The following is a 22,914-nucleotide window of genomic DNA, read 5'->3' as shown; positions in this document are numbered from 1 at the left end:
CTCTCGCTCCTCCCCTCTGCCCCCTTACAGTCCATTCTCCACGAAGGAGCCAGGGGTACTTTTTAAGAACACAGATCTGTCACTCCCTGCCTCACATCCATTCCTCAAGGACTCTCTTTGCTTTCAGGGTCTTTAACAAGACCGAGCCCCAACAGCCAGGTCCTGAAAGAACAGAAGAAAGAGGAAAACCCAGGAAAACCGAGAGGGAAGAGGAAGCCCGAAGGGGGCGGAGCCAGACTCGTAGCACCACCTTCCTGTCTGGCTTGCGCCCTTCCGGGCTTCGGAACCTTTCCTCGGGCGCTGGGGGGAGCTTTTCCAGTAGTACCTTCCGGCGTCGTCGGCCCCATTTCCTGTGGTGCATCGCGGCGTCTCTTTCTCTTCCGGTCCCAGGCTCGTCGGCAGTCGCGGGTTACGGTAAGTGTTGGTCGCGAGGCATCTGATACCATCCGCGACTTATGGGCGGCGGCGGGGCGTGGGCTGCAGGGAGGACAAGGAGACTGGCTGTGTGGATGTGGGGAGCGGAGGCTGCGGCGTGGGGCTGGTTCTTTTGGGTCTCCAAGGGGTGCATGGATGGCAGGGTAAGAAGTCGGACTTTTCGGGGGAAAGCAGACTTGTGGGACTGGGGAGTTGGTTTCACGGCCTCATTCCCTCGGTTTGGGAGGCGGGGACAGGCATCGGGCCGTGCAGAGTAAATTGAGGCTGGTGGAGGCCGCAGATGCAAGTGTCTGTCTGCAACCTAATTCTAGCTTCTGAACTCACGTTCCACCAGGTCAGGGCAGCAGTGGTGGCCCAGCCCGGTGAGCCCGCAGCCCTGATCTCCACTTTTGTCTTCCAGGTGTAGACATGGCCAAGTCCAAGAACCACACCACACACAACCAGTGTAAGTTTCTTGGGCCCGGTCCACATCCCATACCCTGGCAAGGATTGGTTTAGGGATATGGGGGCAGGGCGAGAGGGGGCACATAGCCACTGTGGGCCTGGGGCTGATTTTGTTTTCAACCAGTCATATGTTTGGGGCGATAGGTTTAGGAGCCAGAGATCCACTTGAGATACCCGCAAAGCTTTGCATTCAGTGGTAGTTTTCCAGATGTCAATAATATCTGCTCTGGGAAGTGTTGAGTCTCCCAAGCTTGCCAGTCTGATGTTGGGTGCTTATTAGAGAAAATCTTTTTATTGGCCTAATTCCTTTTTTCTCCCCACAGCCCGAAAGTGGCACAGAAATGGCATCAAGAAACCCCGATCACAAAGATATGAATCTCTTAAGGGGGTGAGTGTGTGTACACCAACTCGCACATAAATGTCTTGTTTTGGCTCCAGGTGCACAGTCACAGCCTGCCATGCAACTTTTCTACAGCTTCATCCCCTGCCTGTGCAGAGCTTGTCCCTTGTCTTATCTGGCCCACCAAAGCCTATAATTCCTTTCTCTAGCCTGCTAGACTCATAACAAAGCTTTCCTTGGCCTTCCCTGGCCCAAAGTGTAACCCTTTGGTCAGAATGTAACCTGCCTCCTCAGGGCATTTTGTTTGGCTCCCTCACTCGGCCACAGAACTTAAGGTAAGGAGTGGCCTTGTCTATGTGTACTGGGCACGTTGTGATCTTTCCATTTCACATTGACTATCCTTAAAACCTTGGATCTGATTCAGTGCTGGGCTTGGGGTCAGCTTCCCTTCCTGTGTCAGGGAGTTCTAAGGATTAGCTGAGAAGGCTGTAGGTCTAGGGGAGGGTTGAGCCTGTCCCAAGTCTTTTCCTCCCCTGTACCCTTGCTATCTGATCTGTGGAGTAAGTCACAAAATCTGAGCCTCAGTTTCCCCCCTTCCGTCTCTTATTCTGCCTCATCTATGAGTCTTTTGGGCCAGACTTGGTGTTTAATTGACACCTTCCTCTAAAGGGGGAGGGGATAACCCTGAGGGGATTTCAGAGAAAAAACTTGGTTGAACCCCTTCTATAGGTTGCCATGCAACCTTGGCAGAGAGGGCAGCAGCCTTCCTTTTTTCTTCTGCACTTGGATTTGACTGTTTGCTCTACTAGCCTCTGGGCATGTAACCTTGCTAGTGTGGTCTGCACAGCATTAGCCAGGTGGAGTATTGGCTCCCTGGGGCAGTATACATGTTTCTAAGGGTTGACTGTTTCCACATTTAAGGTTGACTTGATGCTGTCTTTAGAATGCTGGGCACCCCTATGGAGAGGGGCACCAGAGAGTGACTTGGGGGCCTTACATGCTACTCCCTATACCTTTCCTGCTTTCCAGGTGGACCCCAAGTTCCTGAGGAACATGCGCTTTGCCAAGAAGCACAACAAGAAGGGCCTGAAGAAGATGCAGGCCAACAACGCCAAGGCCATGAGTGCACGTGCTGAAGCTATCAAGGCCCTCGTAAAGCCCAAGGAGGTTAAGGCTAAGATCCCAAAGGGCATGAGCCGCAAGCTCAGTCGACTTGCCTACATTGCCCACCCCAAGCTTGGGAAGCGTGCTCGTGCCCGCATTGCCAAGGGTCTCAGGCTCTGCCGGCCAAAGGCCAAGGATCAAACTAAGGCCCAGTCCAAGGCCCAGTCCAAGGCCCAGTCCGCGGCTTCATCTGCAGCACCAGCGTCAGTTCCAGCTCCAGCTCAGGCTCCCAAAGGTGCCCAGGCCCCCGCGAAGGCTCCAGAGTAGAGGCCTCTGTCTGCCAGCATGAGGACAGAAGGACTGGTGTGACCCCTGGGGTGCTATCTGCATGGGCTGGGGTCCTCCTGTACTATTTGTACGAATAAACCTGAGGCAGGATTTGTTAGCCTGTGTCTATGACCTGGGCTGGGTGGGAGATGGGGTTGCCACCTCTGTTGGTGTGGGAGAGCGCAATAGCCTTGTGTGCATGGTGGGGTGTGGGCGGGAGTCAGGAAATGCGGCCCTGGGGTGCAAGAAGGGGACCTAGTAAATAAATGGTCAGAGGCTTTAGGGGAGCTGGGGCACATAGCTTGCTGCACTGGGTGAGCTGCTGAGGAAAGGGGAAAATCCTAAACCTCCTTGTTAGGTCTTGAAGCATACCCTGAGGGAAGGGGACAGGGCATTGCTGAGCAATTCTGCACTCTGGCCTGTCGAGTCCCAGACTTGGGCTGTTCCTGGTGCACCTGGCCAGCATCTACTGCTCTGGGTTGTGCTGGTCCCCCAAGTGCTAGAGACCCAGGAAGGCGGGGCAGCATTGGCACTGCCTTACTACCGTGACTGGGCCTGACCATGCTGTGCTGCTGGGTTAGCTGCTTCCCATACAGGATCTTAATAGAGCAGCCAGTGGACCAAATAGTTTAGTACTAGGTATTTGTGGGGGCTTCCTGTAGAAGGTACCAGGTGGAGCACTGTTCCTGGTTACACTTAATCCTCAAAATCAGCCTTGGGCACTTTGGAAACTCAAAAAGGGGTGCTTTTATGCCAGAGCAGAAGATGTAGCCCATGGTATATGATCCCCTTGCCTCTGAAATAGATATTACTGTTATCTTTGTTTCACAGGTGAGGAAACTTAATTGTATAGCTAAGGAAGGGATGGAGGTAGCATTTGAGCCCAGGCAGTCCACATGGGACTCTGGGAAGTTTGTTTGCCCAACTAGGGTTAGGCTGCTAGCTCTTGACTAATTCTGCCACTCTGTGGGTGGCCAACTGCCCCTGCCAGAGGGTGTCAGATGGAGGTGGAGTCTGGAAAGGGAGCAGGACAGTGTTTTGTGTGCTGAAGACAGTTTGGCCCCATTGGAGGTCACCAGGTTGGATGACTTCCAAAGTGAGGCCTGTGTGCTGGTGTCCTGGACAGGGTGTGAAAGCTGCTTTCCCCAGTCATCCTGCCAGGAGAAAAGAGGTCTGAGAGGGAGGCCAGACCCCAGGTCAGGGGCTTCAACTAGGCTTTCTTAAGGTCAGAGCCAGCTGCTGCCATCAGCCTCCAGCTTCCATCGGAACCTGCCTTATGTGAAGGAAGCACAAGGTCTGGTGCTTGAGTTTCAGTTGCTCACCAAGCTCTGTAGTCATTAGTACTAAGCCTGCAGACCACAGAGCTAAGCTGTGGACTTCCCTTCTGGCTACAACTAGAAACTTCAAAAAAGCCAGCCCTCCCTGTCTCCCTTATACCCCTCTTGGAGGACAGGACAGATGAGATCAGCTAGAGGAGAAGGCTCCTGGGGTCATAGCTGACTCTGTACTACCTGAGGGCTCAGCAAGGTTGAGACTGAAGCCCAAATCCTGGGCCTCTACACACTGGTCCATGGTCCCAGGCTAGGGTGTTGGAGACCCTAAGATGAATTGACTGGTCTACCCGCGGGCACCCTGCCCCTCTGTAACCCCTGCTCCCAACACCAGAGCCCATGGGTTTTGACAAATGCCAGCAGTCATGCCTTGGAAGTTGTCCCTCTCCCTGCCCCACATCTGGCAGGGGCCCAGGTGGCCCCCTTCTGGTCCTGTCTCAGGATCCCAAATATATTCCCAGAAAGACAGGAGTGGACCCCTGAGGTCCATGTCTTGGTATCTCCCTTCAGTGGGAATTGAATCCCTGACCTCCAAGGTCACCTCCAAGTATGGTGGCCACTAAAAACAGGAGCTATGTCCTTTTATTGCTGGGCACAGACATGGCTGGGTGGTACTGGATGGGCGTGCTATGTCTACGGGCAAAGAGCAATGTGGAATGGTTTTGGGAAGACTCCAGAGCCAGGCTGTTTCCTCCGTCTGTGAAATGGGAATGGTAACAGTGTGTCCCCAGAGAAATGAGAATTTCTGTTCCGTGAGCATCCTTGTGAGGAGTACTTCAGAGACAGACCCTGCCCACACACAGATTTTATTATTGGGCACGGGGAAGAGAAGGTCTTTGGCTCTAGTTGGGATGGAAACCCCAGGGGGAGAGGTTGGGGATCCTGGCGGTTCAGCTGTCACTGGGCAGGGCAGGTACGCTGGCCAGGGCAGACAGCAGCTGTGTATATATGTCGATGCCACGGAGGAACACCGCCTCATGCAGCCGCTCATCATGGTCGTGCAGCAGCACAGGTGTGTGGTTCATGGGTGAGAAGCCCAGTGCTGGGACCCCCACCTGCAGGGGCGAGGAGGGGCTGTTAGGGAAAAGCCACCATTCAGGCCCTGTCCACTGCCCACACACTGCCATGCAAGGGGCTCACCGCGCGGAGATAGCGGCTGTCTGTGGTAGCAGGGAAGATCTCCGCCTCTAGAGTGAGGTTCCTGCACAGGGGAAAAGCCTGATGAACGGGGAGGAAGGTAGGAGGGGGCACAAGGGAAGAACTGAAGGTGGAAGAGAGGTGGAGAGGGAGAGAGGGAGGGGGAAGGGCAATAGCAAGGAGAGGAGGAGGGAGCTGGGCTGTGTAAGGACAGCTGGCCAGTGTGCTCACATGTCCTTGAAGACCCGGCTAAAAGCTGACCACCAGGGGTCTGAGTCATCAATAGATGTCACTTGGGGCTTCATCCACTTCTGTGTTGGGGCAAGGGGGAAGATGGCAGCATCAGGACAGGGGCCTGGGCATCTTGCCCTGTTCCCCATAGGGTGGACTGTGCCTGGCACAGAACGCCTGCCTACCCCTACCCAGCGACAGGCTCTCTTTCAGCCCCTCTAGGTCTGGGACCTTGCCATGCCCTCCATCTACTTAACTCCTGTCCATCCTTTAGATCTTAGCCCAAGTTCTCCCCCAGACCTCTCAGACTAGTTTTTTTGGAGACAGGGTCTCGCTTTGTTGCCCAGGCCTGGCCTGAGGGCAGTGGTGTCATCATAGCTCGCTGTAACCTCAGACTCCTGGGCTCAAGTGATCCTCCTGCCTCAGCCTCCCGAGTAGCTGGGACTACAGGCTCGCACCACGCCGCGCTAATTTTTGTATTTTTTGTCAGAGATGGGGTCTCACTCACGCTGGTCTCGAATTCCTGGCCTCAAGCAATACTCCAGCCTCAGCCTCCCAAAGTGCTAGAATTACAGGTGTGAGCCACCATGCATGGCCTTCTCAGACTAGTTGAATACCTCAATTATAGGTTCTCAGAGTGTGAGATCCCACCTTTCCTGGACCGTATGTGTTCATATTTACATAAAAGTAATACTATATAAATATTTGATTTATGTCTATTTTCCCTTTTCACACCATGAGGGCAAGAACTGTGCCTAATTTTACTCCCACAGTATTCCCCAGCGCCCACAGTGGTCTCCACAACTAATGCTTGTTGGGTGAATAAAGTGTCTGTCACAGATAAAAAAAATGCCCAGATGTATGTGGACACACCAAGCACACACTCCCACAGTGTCACACACTGTGTGAGCCCAGTCTCCCCTAGCCCCTACACTCCCCCATCACAGGTCCCAACTCGATACCTGAACAAACTCCAAGGTGACCCCCTCGCCAGCTGTCTGGCACCAGGCATGCAGCTGCTTCTCGAAAGCCTAAAAGAAGGGAGATGAACTGATTCCTCAGGCTTTCCCGCAGCCTTTGGGACATGATTGAGGACCCCGCCTCTCTCCTCCAAACCCATGTGGAGGTGGCACCTTTAGATCCACATCCGGTGCCACGCGGAAGTCAAAGCCAGCGCTCATAGAAGCAGGTACCACGTTATAGGCCACGCCACCCTCTAGCTTAGTCAGGTTCACGGAGGTCACGTCCCCCTCCTTCAGGTGGGGGTTTGACTGCAGCCTGCAGTAGGGGAGGGGGCAGGGGATGGGCAGCAACAGATACGAGAAGGTGGCTCAGCTTCCCTCCTCTCTTGTGCATCCCCCGAGAGGCACCCCCAACCCCTTCCCAGGCTGCCTCACCTCTGCCTTTCCTTCTCTCGGAATGCCAGGATCGAGCTCACAACCTTGTGCTAGGAGAGTATGAGGTTAGATGTGACAGCAGCCCCATGATAGAGCCTCCTGAGCTCCCAGTCTCCCTCCCCATGTGCCACGCACCAGCTTCTCTGCCGCCGTGTCCTCAATGAAGCGCGAGCCGTGGCCTGGCCTCCCAGTGCTGGTAACCCGCACCCCTGGGGAGACAGAGGGGGAAGGGAGGGTCTTTGACATGAGAGGGGCTGGAGATGCAATCAGCCCTGGGGTGGGCTGGGGTTCCCCTTGTGCCAAGCTCCTCTGACACGGCCTTGTCCCCCTCAGAGCCTGCAGCGTAGAGCTGGTTTCTGCCCAGGGTCAGGGTTTACCCTCGGAGAAGCCCAGGACAGATGCCCAGGTAGGAAGGGGCTGGGAGGCAGAAGCCCTGGGTTCAAGGACTACTCAGGCCCCAACTTGCTGTGTGACCCTTCATAGGACGCTCCCCTTTCTGGTCTAGTCTCCCACCTACCTATACAGTGACCCCTCCTCCAAGCCCATACTCACACCAGACGCTGCGCTCGCTATAAAAGACAGTGTAGGCATCAGTGGGGTTGGCGAGGCCTGAGGGAGGAAAGGGGGTTCAGAGGATGGAGTCACCTGGCCCCAATAGCAGCCTCCCTACCCCTGCCTGGGTGCTCAGTGCTGGCCAACCTGCTTACCCTCATCCAGGGCGAAGCCAGCCCTCAGGGCCCGGAACTCAGGCCGCTGCACGAACAGCTCCATGCCGTGGTGACCCCCAATCTCCTCATCTGTAAAAGCGATAGGAACATGAGATTAGGGAGCTGTCTCCCCAACACACCCTCCCGCTTCCCAAAGGTGTCCCTCCCTGAACCATTCCTACCAGGCACAAAGGTCATGTGGATGGTTCTAGGGAAAGAGTGGCCTTCAACCTTCAGCCTCCTGACTGCCTCCAGGTACCTGAGTGGGCAATAAGCCAGGTGTCGGGGGAGCCTCCAGAGGCTCAGGCTGGCCCAGTAGGCAGGAACAGGCAGGGATGACAGGCTGAAGTCCTGTGCCCTGGACTCTACCCTACCGCAGCCTGGCAGGAACTCCAGAAAGCCCCCGGCCCTCTGTGGGCCTCAGTCTCCCCATCCATGTAATGGTTCATGGCAGCAATTTGTGCCCAAAGTAAGGGGACAAGATGTCCCTTGGCCTTGAGGTTCTCCAATCACACTTCCAGGTCCTTGGTTAATCCACTGGGCTGGTGGGAACGTAGTGGGGGACTGTGAAGAGAGGACACTCACTGGATGCTGACACACTTCATGTCCTGGGTGCCCCTGCCATAAATGTAGCCCTCAGAATCCTTGAAGGCCTCAAAGGGGTCATGACTCCAATGTTCCTGGTGGCAGGGACAAGAAGAGGGGCCCAAGCCCCAAATTTAGTCAGGCCACTGCCCTCTGGTTAATGGTGGGCTCCCCTAGGAGCCCACCATAGGGTTGGGGCGACAGGTGGAGTGGTGAGGACAGAAGGCTGAAAAAGGCAGCTGACTGCCATCCTCCTCAGCCCGCCACATGCAGTCACTGCTGGGCAAAGGCTGCTTGCCGTGTGGATGTTGACAGTTAGTGCCAGGACCAGCACCATGGGCTGCTGAGATTGGATTCTGGGGTCTGCATCATGCCTGTCCCCAAGGCCTACACTGCCCCCACTACACACCTTGAAGACAGGCACCACATCCGTGTGAGAGTTGAGCAAGATGGAGGAGAGTGCAGGGTTGGTGCCTGGCCAGGTCAGCACGGTCACCACATAGCCAGGTGCCACCTGGACAGCATCAGGAGGGGACACGGTCAACACAGGGTGAGGAGGTGCCCCAGACCCATCTCCCTTCCCTACTCAGGGCCGCAGGCTCACCTCCACTTTCTGACAGCTCAGGCCCAACTGGTGGGCTCTCTCCTCAAGGAAGGCCACGGCAGCCCCTGGGGGCACAGAGAGTCTTGGGCTGCTTCTGCCTACCATGGCTCCCAGTAGCCAGGCAGCCCAGAGAGAGGGGCAGACTCAGAGATGGGTTGCTGCCTTCCCAACATAATTCCAAACCCCTCAGAGACACCTGCATTTCTGTCCCCAAGAAAGAAGATATTTTTGGCCAGTGTGACCCTTTGTGGAAGGCCAGGAGGAAGTCCAGGGTTGGAGGCAGGTGTCATTATCTTCCTTAAATATGGGGAAACTATGGCACAAAGATATGCAGAGATTCACCCAACATCTCTCTGCTGGTAAATCACAGAGCAGGGATTTGGACCCATGTACACAATTTCTAGCCACCAAGCTTGATTCCCTAAGGGCTGCGGACTTTGTCCAGCCCTAGTAGGCTCTGGAGGGCCCTTGTGGCTGCCCTAGTCTCCCCAAACCTCTCCTGCCCTGCAGAGTGAAGTTATTCTTTAACTAGCTGCCAGGAGTAACCTCTGAAGCAGCACAGCCCCTGGGGAAAGGTTTCCTCCGCAGCCTGGAGGGGCTGCCTCAGTCTGCTGATCTGGGGAATGGCCAGAGGGGTTGAGGAGCCATTTGGGGCACCAGAGTGAGGTTCAGCTGGGTGACAGCGGTTGGAGCTAGTTTAGAGCACAGTCCCCGCCCCTTAGGCCCCATCAGAGGCCCTGGAAGCACCGCTTTCTCACCATAGTCCGGCTTGGGCTGGACGGTGCGGATGCGCAGGTACTGACGAAAGAGCGTCACAGATGGGTGCTCGTCCTCGGGACCCTTGCTGGTCATGGCGCTGCGCGTGGTGAGCTGGGGGCAAAGTGAATGGCTAACTACCCCTCTGCACACAACCCCTCCCCAAGCAGTTCCCCGGACGTCCCAGAGGAGAGGACGCCCTGTTTCGGGGCCCCCATTAACGGAGCCCCCATTCCGTTTCAGGCGCTGTGCTGGCCGCTTTCAGCACATTTCCTTATTTAATCCCCAAAAGAGCCCCATGAAGTCTATGCCTCTGCCAGGGAGTAGCTGAGCCAGGTTTGACCCCTGGCATTGACTCCCCACGCCCTCCTTCAAGCATGCCTCCCAGTTGCCCAGCTTTCAAGCCGGGGAGCCTCCGATCCCTCTACTCCCCAGGGTTCCCGACCTCGCTTTCTCCTGATCTCGAGCCCGCACTCGCCCCCCAGCGTCCGCCCCTACAGTGGCTGGGACTCCAGTTATCTCAGTGAGGCCTCAGGCTCAGAACCGCCCTGATCCGCCCACCACGTGGCCGGAGCCTGATCGAGGGGCGGAGAGCGAAGACTGCGAGTAAGGAAGGGGCCGTCCCAACCCCTGCGGCCGCTTCGGCGCAGGCGTCCCAGTCGGCCTCAGGCCGGGCCTCGGCTGGGAGGCTCGGATGCCGGATCCCGCCCCTGGGCAGCTCCGCCACGGCCATCCCCCCGGCGAGGGGCGAGCTCCGGGCTGGCCCCGCCCCTCCCCGCCCGCAGGACACGCCCCCACGCCCGGCCCCCAGGAGGGCCCCGCCCTCAGGGGACTGCCTTTCGCTCAGCCTCGCGATAGAGCCCGAGGACAGGAGGTTCTCAGGGTGCAGGGCTGCAAAGTCCTCCTGCTCCCTGGCCCCCTCCCGCGAGTCTGCTACCGCTCCGCTTTCAATGATTCAGCCTCTCAAGGAGGTCCTCCCTGACTGCCTCGCCGCGTGTGTGGTGAGGTTATTGGTTAACGTCTGTCCGCCCCACACCAGGAGCTCTGCTCTGGAGGGGGGCACAGAGTGGGTGCTGGGACAATGAGCCAGAGATGAAAGCTAAATGTATGGATGACAGCACGAGTGATGGTGAACATGCCACTGTGTGGGCAAATCTAACACTGTGTATCGGTAGATATGACTGTGTGTGCCAGTGTGAGTGTGAGATGGTGGGGAGGTGTGACAGGATGTCATGGTGAGAGGATGTAATTGTGATGCTTAATGATAGTGTGAGAGGTGCCAAACTCTCTGCCTCTTCTGCAACCCCCAGGGAGGGAGGCTAAATAGAGGCACAGGTGGCCCATTGGTACCTGCAGGCTGCACACAGGTGTAGACAGATGCCCACGTGTGCACCTCGCTGCCATTTGTACCCCCGGGAAGATCTGTCCTCTGCTCCAGGGGCTGAGTTAGCTTGACAAGGGGTGAGGGGTGAAGACTTCAACCTCTGGGCCAAAGATGCAGGCTGGGAGGGGAGGGGAGGAGAGGAGTCCATTCCACCCCTCCTGGGGTTTCAATCTTGGCTGCTCACCCATAGATAGCAAGGGTCAGTCAGACTTGGTGGTTCACTGGCAATGCTGTGGTTTTTGGTTTTTTGTTTTTTTTTTATGACAGAGTCTCACTCTGTCACCCTGGGTAGAGTGCAGTGGTGTCATCTTAGCTCACTAAAACCTCAAACACTTGGGCTCAAGTGATCCTCTTGCCTCAGCCTCTGGAGTAGCTGAGACTATAGGCATGTATCATGACACCCAGCTAATTTTTCTATTTTTAGTAGAGACAAGGTCTCGCTTTTGCTCAGGCTGGTTTCAAACTCAAGCAATCCTCCTGCCTAGGCTTCCCAGAGTGCTAGGATTAAAGGCGTGAGCCACGGCACCTGGACCGCAATGTTGTGTTCTTTTTTTTTTTTTTTTTAAATTTCGGCATATAATGGGGGTACATTAGGTTACGTATACTGCCCTTGCCTCACCCAAGTCAGAGCTTCAAGCATGTCCATTCCCCAGCTGTGTTAATTCTTTAAACCTCATTCCCCACAGCCACCTCTACATATCCTGCTTCCTTTGGCCCCAGGTTCCTGACTCCCCCGACTCAGCTGCCCAGACCCTGCATTTCCCACCAGTCCCCAGTCCCAGTGGTCACGCAGCAGCAGTAATACATCCCTTTCCCAGCCTTGTGTGGCCAGGTGCTTCACTTATCCAAACTCATGCAATCCTACAACCACCCTCTGAGCCAGATATTGCCATCATGCCCCTTTTACAGATGATGAAACCGAGGCAGAGTGTTGAGAGCAGACAGCTAGGAAGTGGTGCAGTCCTAGCCCTCTCAGGCTGCTGGAGCACGCTCTGCAGCTCCCAGCCCCCAAGCAGTCCCAGACTTGCCTCCCACTCCTGCCTCTCCCAGAGCATGCTAGGAAATGGCACCTGTCACACCCCAGGCAAGACAAATGCTTTTTTATTGTGTCTGTGAAGTGAAATGAGAGGTCCTGGCTGAGTCTGACTCTCTGACCTCTGACCTTCAATCCCAGGGGCTGCCTCCCTGGTGGTGGGAGAGTTGTGGTCCAGGCCCTTCAAGCTCAGGCCAGGCCTGGGGCCTGGGTAGCGGGCTAGTTCAAGGCAGATGGTCAAGGAAGGAAAGGAGGACGAGGTGGAAGTCTTGCGGCTTGTGGAGGTAGCAGGCATGGCCTGCGTTGCGTAGCTTCACCACGGAGTGGTTGGGCAGGTGGCGGAGCTGCCGCAGAGATTCTTGAGCCAGGATGCGGTCCAGCTCTCCATACAGGATGAGAGTTGGGGTCTGCAAGGCAAGACAAGGGGCTGTGACCCTGGGGGGCTGATGAGGATCTGACCACCCCAAACCACCTCCTTAGGAAGTCTTCCCCAAACACCCCACCTCTTCCATCTAAGATCAGGGATAAAGCCATGTCCCTCCAGGTAAGACTTGAGTCCTGAACCTCCATGACCCAAGCCCGGGACAGGGTGCCAGGACCCTTGAAGATCCTTCTCCCAGTACCTTCACAGCCCAGAATTGCTCCTGGGTGTAGTTCTGGGTGGAGGTGGGTGCGATCGGTACAAATCCATGTAGCTGGTGGTGGCCTCGCATCAGGAAGGGCAGGGCATAGTGGCCGCTCAGCGAGGGGCTCACCAACACGGCATTCCGCACCTCCAGGTCCTGCAGCACCTGCTCCAGCAGCCCTGCCCTCCCTGCTTCTGTGCTTGCCTCCTTTGAAGGCGCTGAGTTCCCAAAACCTGAGAACAGCAGCAGGCACCAGCTGAGGGGGGCCGTGAAGGGGCCCCGGACAGCATGGCACATGCTACCCCAAACTTCCTAGAAGCTACTTTTCGTAATGTAATAGGCCTGCTAGAAAAACATATCTTTCATTCATCCTATTAGCAAAACTAAAAAGACTAAACATCCAGTGTTGGGGACGATATGGGGAAATGGGCTCTTTCATACACGATCGATGGGAGAATGAATCTGTACAGCCTTTTTGGAGGGTGAGGTGGTGTTTGTCAAAATTTTAAAATGTGTATCCTTTGACCCATCAATTGTCCTCAATAGCTACCCTAGAAAAGTCAGTGACCGCATGCTCAAAGAAGCATGTCCAAAGATGTTTCAGCTACATTACGTGAACATTTCAACTGACGCTGAAAACTCTAAGTCAACCTACATATCCACCAGTAGAGGAATGGCTGGATAAACCCTGGGCCTCCTTCCTATGGCGCACACTGAGGAGTTAACCAGAGGCTGGTTTGCAGGGACTGGCATGATCCATGCAACATGGTGTCCAGGGAGAAAACCGAGCTGCAGATGGATTAGCTGAACAGGAAGGACAACAGTCATGTTTACAATCCCCACCAGTCGACCTGCATATTGTCTGTATCTCTGTGCATGAAAATGCCCAGAAGAGGGTCTGGCATCCCCCAAACTGCTTAGAGAGGGAGAGAAATGTGGCACCGGTCACTGAGGACTTCACTATTTTTTGAGTTTTTTCTTAATGACAAGAATGATAGCACAAATCATTTGTGTATTTAAAAACACAAAAAGCTACATAGTTTGTAATAAAAATTATAGTGAGCTCCCCGCCCCAGCACGACTGCTTGTGAAGTGAGTCTCGTTTCTATTTGTTCTGTGATATACAACAATCTACACTGTGGTTTTCAAGGTAGAAAACAAAAATAGACTTTTTTGTGGTGCCATCTTATGTTGTGACCTGCCACTGCTTGTTCAGACACTGGAGTCCTGAAGCTCCCAGCCACACTTAGGGCTTCCCTACCCCTCCAGTTCCCCCTTCTGGGGAAAGCTGCCACCTTGTAGCTGCTGCATCCTGCTTCCCTAGACCCTGGGGTGGGGGTGCTCACCTGGAAGGTCAAGGGCCACGGCCCGGTAGCCCCTCTGCGACAGCAGCTGCAGTGTGCCCAGCTGCTCCCACGTGTGAGAGTTAAAGGCCTTTCCATGGAGTAGCACCACCTCCACCCTGCAGGCACACAGGGGAATATGTATCCTGAGGCCTGGGGGAAGTCACCGTTCTTTCTTCCCAGGCTTCTCCCACTGCCCTCCCAGTCCCTGAGCACCCTGAGTCAGACTGCGGTCCCACACAGGGACTCCCCTTGGGCCTAGTCCCTCCACTAGACCCTTAGGTCAGCACCCACCTGCGTGGCTGATGGAGTGGGAGCACCTCGCGGTAAAAGATGGGGGAGTTGCCAGGGGTGAGACCAGCCAGGACTGTGACATTGGGGTTTCCCCAGAGCCAGGAAGTCTGCTCAGGGAGGCCAGGCAGCCCCACATACAGCAGTAGCATGAGCAGCAGACTCAGGCCCAGCAGGGCTACTTGGGACCGGCTCATGGAGGTCTGTACCATGGTCTGGAGGAGAAGAGGAGAGGGAAAACAGGCTGGGGCTGAGCCCCGACAAGGATCCCTGGACCCTACCCCAAAACCCCACCCAGAATCCCCCAGCAGGAAGAGCTGCAGCCCTTGCCCCTTCCCTTGCTCTGGGCAAAGGTCTGAGGGTTCACACCCAACTACTCCATATGCCAGGGTATCAGATACCCTGCAGAGTTAGGAGGTGTCTCTGAGGTATCCCCTGGCACACAGCACACTCTGTGACCATCATCATCACTGTGGCAGCAAAACTACTTCTGATCATCAATGACAGCAGGCCCTGGGCTTGGCCCTTCACATACAAAGGCTCACAGATCCACAAAGAACACTGGGGAGCAGATGTAACTATAGGTCTCTTACAGAGGAGGAAATGGAGGCTCAGAGAAGTAGCAAGTGGGAAAGCTGGGATTTGAACCTGGAGCTGGGCTCCTAAACACCAGGCTACACTCGGCTTGCCAAGGAAGAAAGGGCTGGGAGGCAATGGATGAACTGGAGCCTTGCTGGTGAACAGAGTGGTGAGGACCATCAAGGGGATCCCCTACTCAGGTGTGTTTGGAAATGGTTGTTTTTACCTTGCTACATATAACACTGCTAAAATCGGAATGTGTTCTGTAATCGCATTATGTTTAATGGTCTACCCCCAGTTGTATGAAGAGGCTCACAGAGAAGGTCCGTGATGGAGGGAATGCTGAGACACGAGTGGCGGGCGCAGGGAGGAGCACGGTGTACCTAGAAATGGAAAGGCAGCACGGGGCTGGAGAGATGAACGTCACCTCCCTGTTCTCATTCCTCACACACAAACAGCCTCATGCCAATTGACCTGTTTCACGGACTCTTCCAGTCAGGGGCCTTTGCCAGCCCAGAGGATAGACCTCAGGACCCAGGACCCAAACAGGCCAGGTAGCCCTGGCTTTTGAGATTGCCACTTTCTGACTGTGTGTTTCAGTTTGTCAGTAAAATGGGATGACCTTGTGGCTGCCCTCCCAAGCCTCCTGTGAGATTTAAATAATACAATGGACGTGACATGGGGCTGTTCCTGTCATTTCTTGGGCCTAGGATGAGCATGCCTGCCTCATCCCAGGATTCCAGTAAACACATCTTTATTGAGCACCAACGGGGTGCCAGGCTGATGAGCTAGGAGCTGGGGACCTGTCTTGGGCCCCACCCACCTCTCCAGGATGTTTTGGGGATGTTTCCCCAGCCTCCCACCCCCAGGCTCTGGGATCAGGTGGTGCAGGGTGGACCCCAGTGGCATCCTCTCTGGTGCTTCTGGAAAAGCAGGAGCCTGGAGGAGCAAGAGCCCATTCCTCTTTTCTTCTAGACCACAGCCTCCGACACACACCTCCAACTGGGTGTTACTCCAGGCTCCCACCAGGTGGAGCACCCCCATGGGACGTTTTCTTTTCGTCTGCCGGGGTGCTCCCATGCCTCTCCTGGGATGGAGGGACAGGGCTTCAGCCATTGCCTTGGCAACCTAGGGTGCTGGCAGGACTAGACAATAGTAACAGGACTGCAGCCCGGGGCTCAATCTGCACTCTACAGATGGTGGGGCTGAGGTAAACTGTGCCCACATTAGGTCACTGGAATACACACTGACAATGACACAGGCGTATACACTTGCACACAGGCAACGAGTCTTGCCCCCATTATGCTTTGATTTTGCACAAGCTGTTCCCGGCATATACATGCAGCCTCCTTGCGCATGCACTGGCCCAGGCACAACCAATCCCTTGTAATAATACCCTCTAAATCACACACAGTCAGGCATCAGGAAGGCAGACTGACGGAGACACACGCTTTCAAAACCACACAGGCCAGGTATGTAATCCCATTTCGCCTGTAATCCAGCACTTTGGGAGGCCAAGGCAAGAGGACTGCCTGAGGCCAGGAGTTCAAGACCAGCCTGGGCAACATGGCGAGACCCCGTCTCTTAAAATAAAAAGCAAAACCCACGACCACATACAGATCCTCAGAAATACTCAAGCACACAGTCATACGACCCTAAAACTACACACACAAGCCAGACACATGCACAGGCAGACAGACACACACACGAACCCTCAGAAACGCACACACAGGCATACACACAGGTAGACACATACCCTCAAAGTCACATGCACACAGAAATACAGTAGACAAACGCGGACACAAGCAGGCTGACAGACTGAGGAACACACCCCCAGTATAAGTGCGCAGAAACACACGCTGACAGACCCACACAGGCGGACACACATATACACCCAGACCTCCAAGAACACACGCCAACACGCGCACACGCACTCTCGCTGCCCCAGCGCCAGCGGCTCCCGCAGGACTCTGCCTCGGGCACGGGGGCAAGGGGCGGGGCAAAGATGGCCGGCCCGGGCAGCCTGCCGACCTCCCTCCCCGGGGACACTCACCGGGCCAACCGGGCGGGCCCCGCCCACGCGGAACCAGCAGCCGAACAGCGCCCCGACCATGGCGGGGCCTTCGCCGCCCGGGCGGCTGTTCTCGCAGTCGGCTGCGGGAAGTACGGCCACGGAGGCGCGCATGCGCAGTCCGCAGCCGCGGGCCTGGCGCCCGGTAACAGAGCAGGCCCCTTGGAAGGGGTACTGGGGGTGGCGCCCCGGAGCTCTGAGGCCCGTCCAGGTTTTCCAGGTTGCTTTTGGCCTGAGGAGTAGTGGAGAGCCACCTGGCTTCTTCCCCCCAAAACATCTTCATCCTCGCTCAGCTCTCCAGTCTGTACAGGAGTTAAGATCCACAGCATAGGGCTGTCATAAGTACATACTTAAGGACCGGTCAAGCCGAGAACAGTGTGCAGCAGAGGCCTCCTTGTGTGAATGCCAGATATTGTTATGCAGCAGCTCCAGTTCTCAGCCCAACCACTTCCCTGCACACACACACACACGGTGGTGGGGGGACCTTCACGTGTACTCATGGTACCTATCCTGGTTGGCGGTATGTGACCAACGTCTGGTCTGTCCCAGGCTCAGGGCTCCGCGCGGCGACCAGCCCAGCAGAGGAAGGCTGTACGGAGCACGTCGGGTTTACTTCTTTTTGGTATCCTGCAGAGGTTGGCAACACCCAACTCACCCTACAGGCAGGAAACAGACTCGGAGGCATTGGGAAAACGATCAAGGGCACCTGGCTGGATACTGGCGGAGCCTCGCATTCAAACCTGTCGGACCTCAGCTCTGTGCCAGGCGCACAGCTCTTTGCCAGCCAGACAACTCTGGCCCTGGGCAGTTCCGGCTGGGCATGAGGGGGATGGGGGCAAGAAGGGAGCAGCAGGGATGCGATCCCGAAGGAGCCCTCCTCCTCAAGCTGCGCCATGTCCATGTGGACCAGGCCGTTGGCGGTTTCGGGGCCGCGCGGGGATCGTGGGGCCGAGGGCTTGAGGAAACTGAGGCCACGGTTAGAACAAGGAATGGGTTCAACGGTGTCGAGGGAGTCAGCGGCAGCTTGTGGCCGCAAGAGGGCGCCCGGGAGCACGGCCCAGCCCCCGCCCCCAGGCTGGCTTCTTCCCTGCTTCCCTGCCCCTGCCCCGGCCCATCCGCCGCCAGCACTCGCCTGCGTCCGGTCTGCGTGAGTCCACGCAACTCCCCAGGTACCCGCCCTGCGCTCTCGACCCTCTCTTCCTCTCTCCAGTCAAAATCCACCCGCACCTACCCCAAATCTTCCCATCTCGGGTCCCCAGGTCCCCTCCTCGGGGCTGCCCCCACCCCCTCCCTGTGCCCTCTTCCAGACCTGGCGAGCCCGAACCGTGGTCGGCGGAGGGGACAGAGCGAGCCGTGGCGGCGCCCGTGACTGCGGCGTCAACGTGCTGGGCCCCGGGCGGGCAGCGCGCTGAGCACCCCGCGTCCCTGGCCGGCCAGAACTCCAAAGCCCTTTCTCACTGGGCGCTTTGGTTTCCGCCTCTGGAAGATGGGCTTTTTACCCCAGCTTGGGCTCCCTCCAGCCTAAGGCGCCAACGCACAACAGTTCGTTGGGGAGGATGAGGTCGATAAGCGAAACAGTCAGGTACTTACCGTTGATTGAGCACTTACTATGTGCTAGACACGCACATGCGTGGCCTCATGTAATCCTATCAGCCGCCTGGAGCTAGTACTGTTGAATTATCCCCATTTGTAGAGAAGGATAGTAACGATGAGAGCAGTAATCGAGCAGTAATCGTAATGGGAGCCCCATGTTTTGAGTTCTTACAATCAGCAGGCACCCTCACTGTTATTTTTTTTAAAACTCTTAATTAAATTCCTAATCCTTGAGGCAGGCTTTATTCCCATATTGCAGATGAATGAGCTGAGGCCCAAGGTTACACAATTGAGTGGCAGAGGCAGAAATAACACCTATGTCTTCCTGACCCCAAAGCGTGTTCCTAGAGTTCTGGAGGCCTCCTGGGGGCCTCCTTGCTGCTCCCCACTTCCCTCTCTGTGGCAGCCTCCCTGCTCCACCTGGGCAACGTGTTCTGTGGCCCCTCATCAGCCTGGCTTTGAACCACAGGCACTTGACCAGCACGGCAGCAGCAGGTATGGCGGCAGCAGGCATGGCGGCGGGCGTGGAGCAGAGCGAGGGCACCTTCCAGGTGCAGGGCCAGAGCCTCTTCTTCCGAGAGGCACGGCCAGGCAGTGGGCAGGTCCGCTTCTCTGTGCTGCTGTTGCATGGTATCCGCTTCTCCTCCGAGACTTGGCAGAACCTGGGTACGCTGCACAGGCTGGCCCAGGCTGGCTACCGGGCTGTGGCCATTGACCTACCAGGTACTTCAAGGGCAGGCTTCTGGGCAGGGGTTGGGGAGGCCTCATTGGGGACCCAGGGCTGGGGCCCTGGGAGGACTGGGAGGACATAGCCAGTCTGGGCCCGGAGTTTGACAGAGTTCAGTACACACTGCAAGGACCTTTGAGCTTGTCCAGTCTTGACCCAGATATGGTCTGGACACTGCCCAGCTGCTCCTCACTGTTACCAGGCAGTGTCTCAGTGTCGCCGAGCCTGTGCCCTCAACTGCAATGGGAGATAACTGCACTCATGTTTGGGGCAGGCTCTAGTGAGAATGGAATGAGATTATCCACATGAGTGTGAGTAAGTAGCTAGTACCTGATACATAGTAATTGGTGTTCAGCCAGTTGGAAGTAAAATACTTTCACTGAACTATAACCACAGGCTGTTGGAGCCCTGAGTAGTGAGACCTGAGTCTCCTGGGGGCTTGAGGGGCAGGGCCTGGTGGGTGGCCAGGCCCCCAGTTGTGAATATGCAAAGCCCTGAGCTGGGTTCTGGGGGATGTGGGGGCAGTCCCCCAGACTGCCTGTTATCATCTGGACCACCGGGTCCCAGCCCTTGGTGGAAGGGGCAGCATGGTTGATCTGAGCCTCTCACCAGCCAGGGCTGGTGTGGTTTCAGGGCCCAAGGGCAGGCCTCCAGCCTGGACAGGACTGGTTACAACAGTGGGTTGGGCTGAGCTTTAGGGCAAAGGTCTTGAGCTAATCTTGTTGGTGAAGGTGGGGATGGACTGACTGAAGTGGGACGGGGGTGGGGTGGGGGCAGGTATGAGTGCAGAACCAGCCCCTCAGCCACTGTCCTTGAGGAACCCACCCTGTGCCAATCCAGGGCCAGGTGCCTTTTAAACAGTTAATTTTCACAACAGTCTTAACTGGCAGATACTTTTGTTATCCCCTTTTAACAGATGGGGAAACTGAGTAGCTGAGAGAGAGCTGAGAAGGACTTACCCAAGGTCACACAGACAGTAAATGGAGAATTGGATCCAACCCCATTGGATGTCAGTCTGATTCTTTCCAGGACACTGTTACTCCTGGGAGAGATGGGCACAAACATGAAGAGAAATGCCTCATGCTTGCCACAATGTGATAGATCGAGGCTGCTGTCGGAATAAACTTGGGCACACTGGGTGTTATCAGGAACCTGGGCACAGAGAGATTGACCCAGGAAGGCTTCCTGGAGAAAGGGATCTTCTCTCCCTTGTTTTCCCATTCACTGCCCTGGTCTTGTCTCTCCCATACCTGAATCCCTGCAGGTCTGGGGCGCTCGAAGGAAGCAACAGCCCCTGCCCCTATGAAGGAGCTGGTCCCTGGCAGCTTCCTGGCAGCTGTGGTAGATGCCTTGGAGCTGGGCCCCCCGGTTGTGATCAGTCCATCGTTGAGTGGCATGTACTCCCTGCCCTTCCTCACCGCCCCTGGCTCCCAGCTCCGGGGCTATGTGCCAGTGGCCCCCATCTGCACTGACAAAATCAATGCTGCTGACTATGCCAGTGTGAAGGTACTCCTGTGTGGGAAGCTGAGATGCCCCTGCCGGGAGCAAGGAAGGATCTATCCCTGAGCCTTTCTCATATGGGGGCTAGGTAACCGAGGGTGTCTTCTGGGAGGAGATCCTCACCAAGCTCCACCCTTTTTGTTTACTTAGCAGATTACTGTGCCAAACCCTGTGCTAAACTGTGTGCTGGGGCAGACACCAATCCATGCACCCACCCATTGGGCCAGCTTGTCTCTCCTCATTTGGGGTGGCCCAAGGGAGAGACTGAATTGGTGGGGAGAGCTGGAGCTAGCCTCCAGGAGGATGGGGCTGGTGTGGCGGGTTCCTGTTGACTCTGCCCTCCTTTCCTTTCTCTCAGACTCCAGCTCTGATTGTATATGGAGACCAGGATCCCATGGGTCAAACCACCTTTGAGCACCTGAAGCAGCTGCCAAACCACCGGGTGCTGATCATGAAGGGGGCGGGGCACCCCTGTTACCTGGACAAACCTGAGGAGTGGCATACAGGGCTGCTGGACTTCCTGCAGGGGCTAGCTTGAGGCCCTGCACTGCTGATGTGGGTGGGCTGCCTGCCTACCGTGAGGTCTCTCTCTCTCTCTCCCCTCCATGGGCTCTGGCTCGTCATGCACATGCAACAGGTGTGTCTGTCTATATATCTTTCTAGGTTCTTTTGGGGTCTGTCTTTTCTGCTTCTTTCTCTTGCAGTGATGGACTGATGAGCTAAAATCAAGAGGAAAAACTCAGGAATCAAGGGATGCATAATCTGGTGGAGGGTAATCCTTCTGTGCTAGGCTTGCTGGGCTTTCACTCCTTCCTCTGCTCTGCCCAGCCTTCCCCTCCCACCCTGTCCTCCTCCTTCAACTGTCCTGCAGGTCAGTCACCTCCCCAGCACACACACTTCCCCACCTCTTTTAGGCCACAGATACATACATGCCCACATGCATGCTTACACTTTTAGAAGCTATCTATGTTCCCAAATATGGCCCTTCACTTGAGAGCAACTGCATAGGTGTATGTAACTCCGGACTGATATGCACATTCTCATGTGCAGTTGTGCATCGCATGCACATACACACACACCTCCACACAAACACTTGCACAGATACACGTGCTCTTCTAACCATGTGGCACCTCACTGGCTGGGAAAGTGGGGACCCCATGGGCCAGCCCTTGCAGGAGACCCTTTTGCCAGGCTTAGGGTGTGGCTAGCCCTGGAATCTACTCAGGTTGCAGCTGGCCCCAGTCCAGAAATGCCCCACAGAAGGGAAGGGCCACCTCTCTGCCTCTCAGTTCTTGCTTTTCTCCTTGCTTCTGGATGTTCCACACCTTGCTGAGTTATCAAGCCTGGATCATATCAGGCAAGCTTGTTTTCTGTTGTGAGGTTTGGGGGTGGGGGGTGGGGAGACAGAGAGTGGAGGTCAGTGAAATAAAGTGATGCAATTAGACCCCACAGGCTCTTGCTGTTTCCAGAGCGCCGCCCCTCCCCCACCTCTTGGGACCAACACTGTGGCCCCCTCCCCCACCCTGGTGGGACCAGATGGTCCCCCTGCCCTTTGTCCACAGGCCAGATGGAAAGGAAGGGAGATTGGATTCCCCTCCCCACCCACACACACCCAGGTGCCAAGACACTCAGTTGTTGGGGGAGGTGGAGGTCAGTGAGACCAGGCTGAGCCGATTACAGACGGGGGGAATATTTGCTCCCCAGGGGGGCCCCCCGGGGGACTTGGGAACAGCTCGGCTCCTCCCCCCACTCATCGCTTCCCTAGTAAGGGACTCTAGGGTGCCCCTCCCTTGCAACCCTAACCCAAAAAGGAATTCTGGAGGTAGATTTGGGGGAATCGCGGGGCGGGGTGCACCAGGACCCCATCCTCCAGCTGGTCCGGTAACCTGTCCTACGCCGACAAGGGCCGGACAGTGCGGAGCTGTGGGCCGTGGAGGGGCACGGTCTGGGTGGGCGAGAGCCGGAGCTGTGGATGGCGCAGGAGCGAGGAGAGCGGGGAGCTGGGCGGGGCGGAGGGCCGAAGCCAGAGCACCAAGGGACCCGGGCCGGGAGCGAGGCGGGGCCGGACGGCGCTGGGGCGAGGCCGAGATGGGGGTGCAGGGGCTCGGCAGAGGCGCGGGGCGGGCGGCCCGGGCCGGAAGGACTGGCCTGGCCGGAGGGGAGCTGCGCGGGGCGGAGCGTGGCTGGGACCCGCGCTTCAGGCCGGACGCCCCTGCCCCCCACTCCCGGGGGCTCTGGGAGCTGCAGGGGAAGGGTCTCCCGAGCCCTCCCGGAAGCGGCCGCCGCTCGGGGCGCACCGCGGCGCGCGGGGCGGGGCGGGTGGCTGCGGCACTGGGGCGGCTGGGGCGGGCCCGCCGCGCTGTAATCGG

At 56.6% G+C, this 22,914-nt stretch overlaps 4 protein-coding genes across 9 annotated transcripts; 2 read left to right on the top strand and 2 right to left on the bottom strand.

The window, feature by feature from the left end:
• Positions 1–303: 303 nt before the first annotated feature.
• On the top strand, positions 304–2,768 carry RPL29 (ribosomal protein L29). Its single transcript, XM_012657239.1, has 4 exons — positions 304–414; positions 836–880; positions 1,203–1,267; positions 2,249–2,768. The coding sequence occupies exons 2-4, from the start codon at positions 844–846 to the stop codon at positions 2,648–2,650; spliced, it is 504 nt and encodes a 167-aa protein (XP_012512693.1). The 5' UTR covers positions 304–414; positions 836–843; the 3' UTR covers positions 2,651–2,768.
• Positions 2,769–4,740: 1,972 nt separating this feature from the next.
• On the bottom strand, positions 4,741–9,935 carry ACY1 (aminoacylase 1). The gene is made up of 15 exons (XM_012656946.1): positions 9,844–9,935; positions 9,401–9,512; positions 8,643–8,707; positions 8,448–8,552; positions 8,039–8,133; positions 7,636–7,712; positions 7,454–7,543; positions 7,299–7,355; positions 6,882–6,955; positions 6,747–6,796; positions 6,483–6,627; positions 6,312–6,380; positions 5,350–5,429; positions 5,122–5,182; positions 4,741–5,036 (listed from the first exon to the last, which is right to left on the bottom strand). Exons 2-15 carry the CDS (start codon positions 9,492–9,494, stop codon positions 4,872–4,874), a joined length of 1,227 nt encoding a protein of 408 aa, XP_012512400.1. The 5' UTR covers positions 9,495–9,512; positions 9,844–9,935; the 3' UTR covers positions 4,741–4,871.
• A 1,920-nt stretch (positions 9,936–11,855) lies between these two features.
• Positions 11,856–17,419, bottom strand: ABHD14A (abhydrolase domain containing 14A). Of its 2 annotated transcripts, XM_012657053.1 has the most exons (6): positions 16,708–17,419; positions 14,971–15,037; positions 14,079–14,290; positions 13,788–13,903; positions 12,439–12,674; positions 11,856–12,222 (listed from the first exon to the last, which is right to left on the bottom strand). In XM_012657053.1, exons 1-6 carry the CDS (start codon positions 17,052–17,054, stop codon positions 12,040–12,042), a joined length of 1,161 nt encoding a protein of 386 aa, XP_012512507.1. In that variant the 5' UTR covers positions 17,055–17,419; the 3' UTR covers positions 11,856–12,039. The 2 variants fall into 2 exon arrangements, with proteins under 2 accessions (XP_012512507.1, XP_012512590.1); XM_012657136.1 differs by lacking the exon at positions 14,971–15,037 and having other exon boundaries at positions 16,708–16,874.
• Positions 17,420–17,806: 387 nt separating this feature from the next.
• On the top strand, positions 17,807–21,978 carry ABHD14B (abhydrolase domain containing 14B). 5 transcript variants are annotated; one of them, XM_012656548.1, is made up of 5 exons: positions 17,834–17,894; positions 18,033–18,307; positions 18,788–19,041; positions 20,310–20,551; positions 20,904–21,978. In XM_012656548.1, exons 2-5 carry the CDS (start codon positions 18,282–18,284, stop codon positions 21,081–21,083), a joined length of 702 nt encoding a protein of 233 aa, XP_012512002.1. In that variant the 5' UTR covers positions 17,834–17,894; positions 18,033–18,281; the 3' UTR covers positions 21,084–21,978. The 5 variants fall into 5 exon arrangements, with proteins under 5 accessions (XP_012512076.1, XP_012512002.1, XP_012512148.1 ...); XM_012656622.1 differs by lacking the exon at positions 18,033–18,307 and having other exon boundaries at positions 17,807–17,894; XM_012656694.1 differs by lacking the exon at positions 18,033–18,307 and having other exon boundaries at positions 17,844–17,894; positions 18,578–19,041.
• Positions 21,979–22,914: the final 936 nt, after the last annotated feature.

This window comes from Propithecus coquereli, unplaced genomic scaffold (genome assembly GCF_000956105.1).
Source record: "Propithecus coquereli isolate 6110/MARCELLA unplaced genomic scaffold, Pcoq_1.0 Scaffold1, whole genome shotgun sequence".
NCBI lineage: Eukaryota > Metazoa > Chordata > Mammalia > Primates > Indriidae > Propithecus > Propithecus coquereli.
The sequence above is the reverse complement of the archived record's forward strand: the minus strand, read 5'-3'. Positions and strand labels throughout refer to the sequence as shown.

Coding starts and splice junctions, on each gene's coding strand:
- RPL29 (XM_012657239.1), top strand. CDS start 844: ATGGCCAAGTCCAAGAACCACACCACACACAACCAGT. Junction 881..1,202: donor CCACACCACACACAACCAGT/GTAAGTTTCTTG, acceptor TTCTCCCCACAG/CCCGAAAGTGGCACAGAAAT. Junction 1,268..2,248: donor GATATGAATCTCTTAAGGGG/GTGAGTGTGTGT, acceptor CCTGCTTTCCAG/GTGGACCCCAAGTTCCTGAG.
- ACY1 (XM_012656946.1), bottom strand. CDS start 9,494: ATGACCAGCAAGGGTCCCGAGGACGAGCACCCATCTGTGACGCTCTTT. Junction 8,553..8,642: donor TGAGCTGTCAGAAAGTGGAG/GTGAGCCTGCGG, acceptor GATGCTGTCCAG/GTGGCACCTGGCTATGTGGT. Junction 5,183..5,349: donor AGCCGGGTCTTCAAGGACAT/GTGAGCACACTG, acceptor TCCCCTGTGCAG/GAACCTCACTCTAGAGGCGG.
- ABHD14A (XM_012657053.1), bottom strand. CDS start 17,054: ATGCTGTGGATCTTAACTCCTGTACAGACTGGAGAGCTGAGCGAGGAT. Junction 14,291..14,970: donor CTCCATCACGGACCTTCTCT/GTGAGCCTCTTC, acceptor CTTCTCCTCCAG/ACCATGGTACAGACCTCCAT. Junction 12,675..13,787: donor CGTGGCCCTTGACCTTCCAG/GTGAGCACCCCC, acceptor TGCTGTTCTCAG/GTTTTGGGAACTCAGCGCCT.
- ABHD14B (XM_012656548.1), top strand. CDS start 18,282: ATGAGGTCGATAAGCGAAACAGTCAG. Junction 19,042..20,309: donor TGTGGCCATTGACCTACCAG/GTACTTCAAGGG, acceptor GAATCCCTGCAG/GTCTGGGGCGCTCGAAGGAA. Junction 20,552..20,903: donor CTGACTATGCCAGTGTGAAG/GTACTCCTGTGT, acceptor CCTTTCTCTCAG/ACTCCAGCTCTGATTGTATA.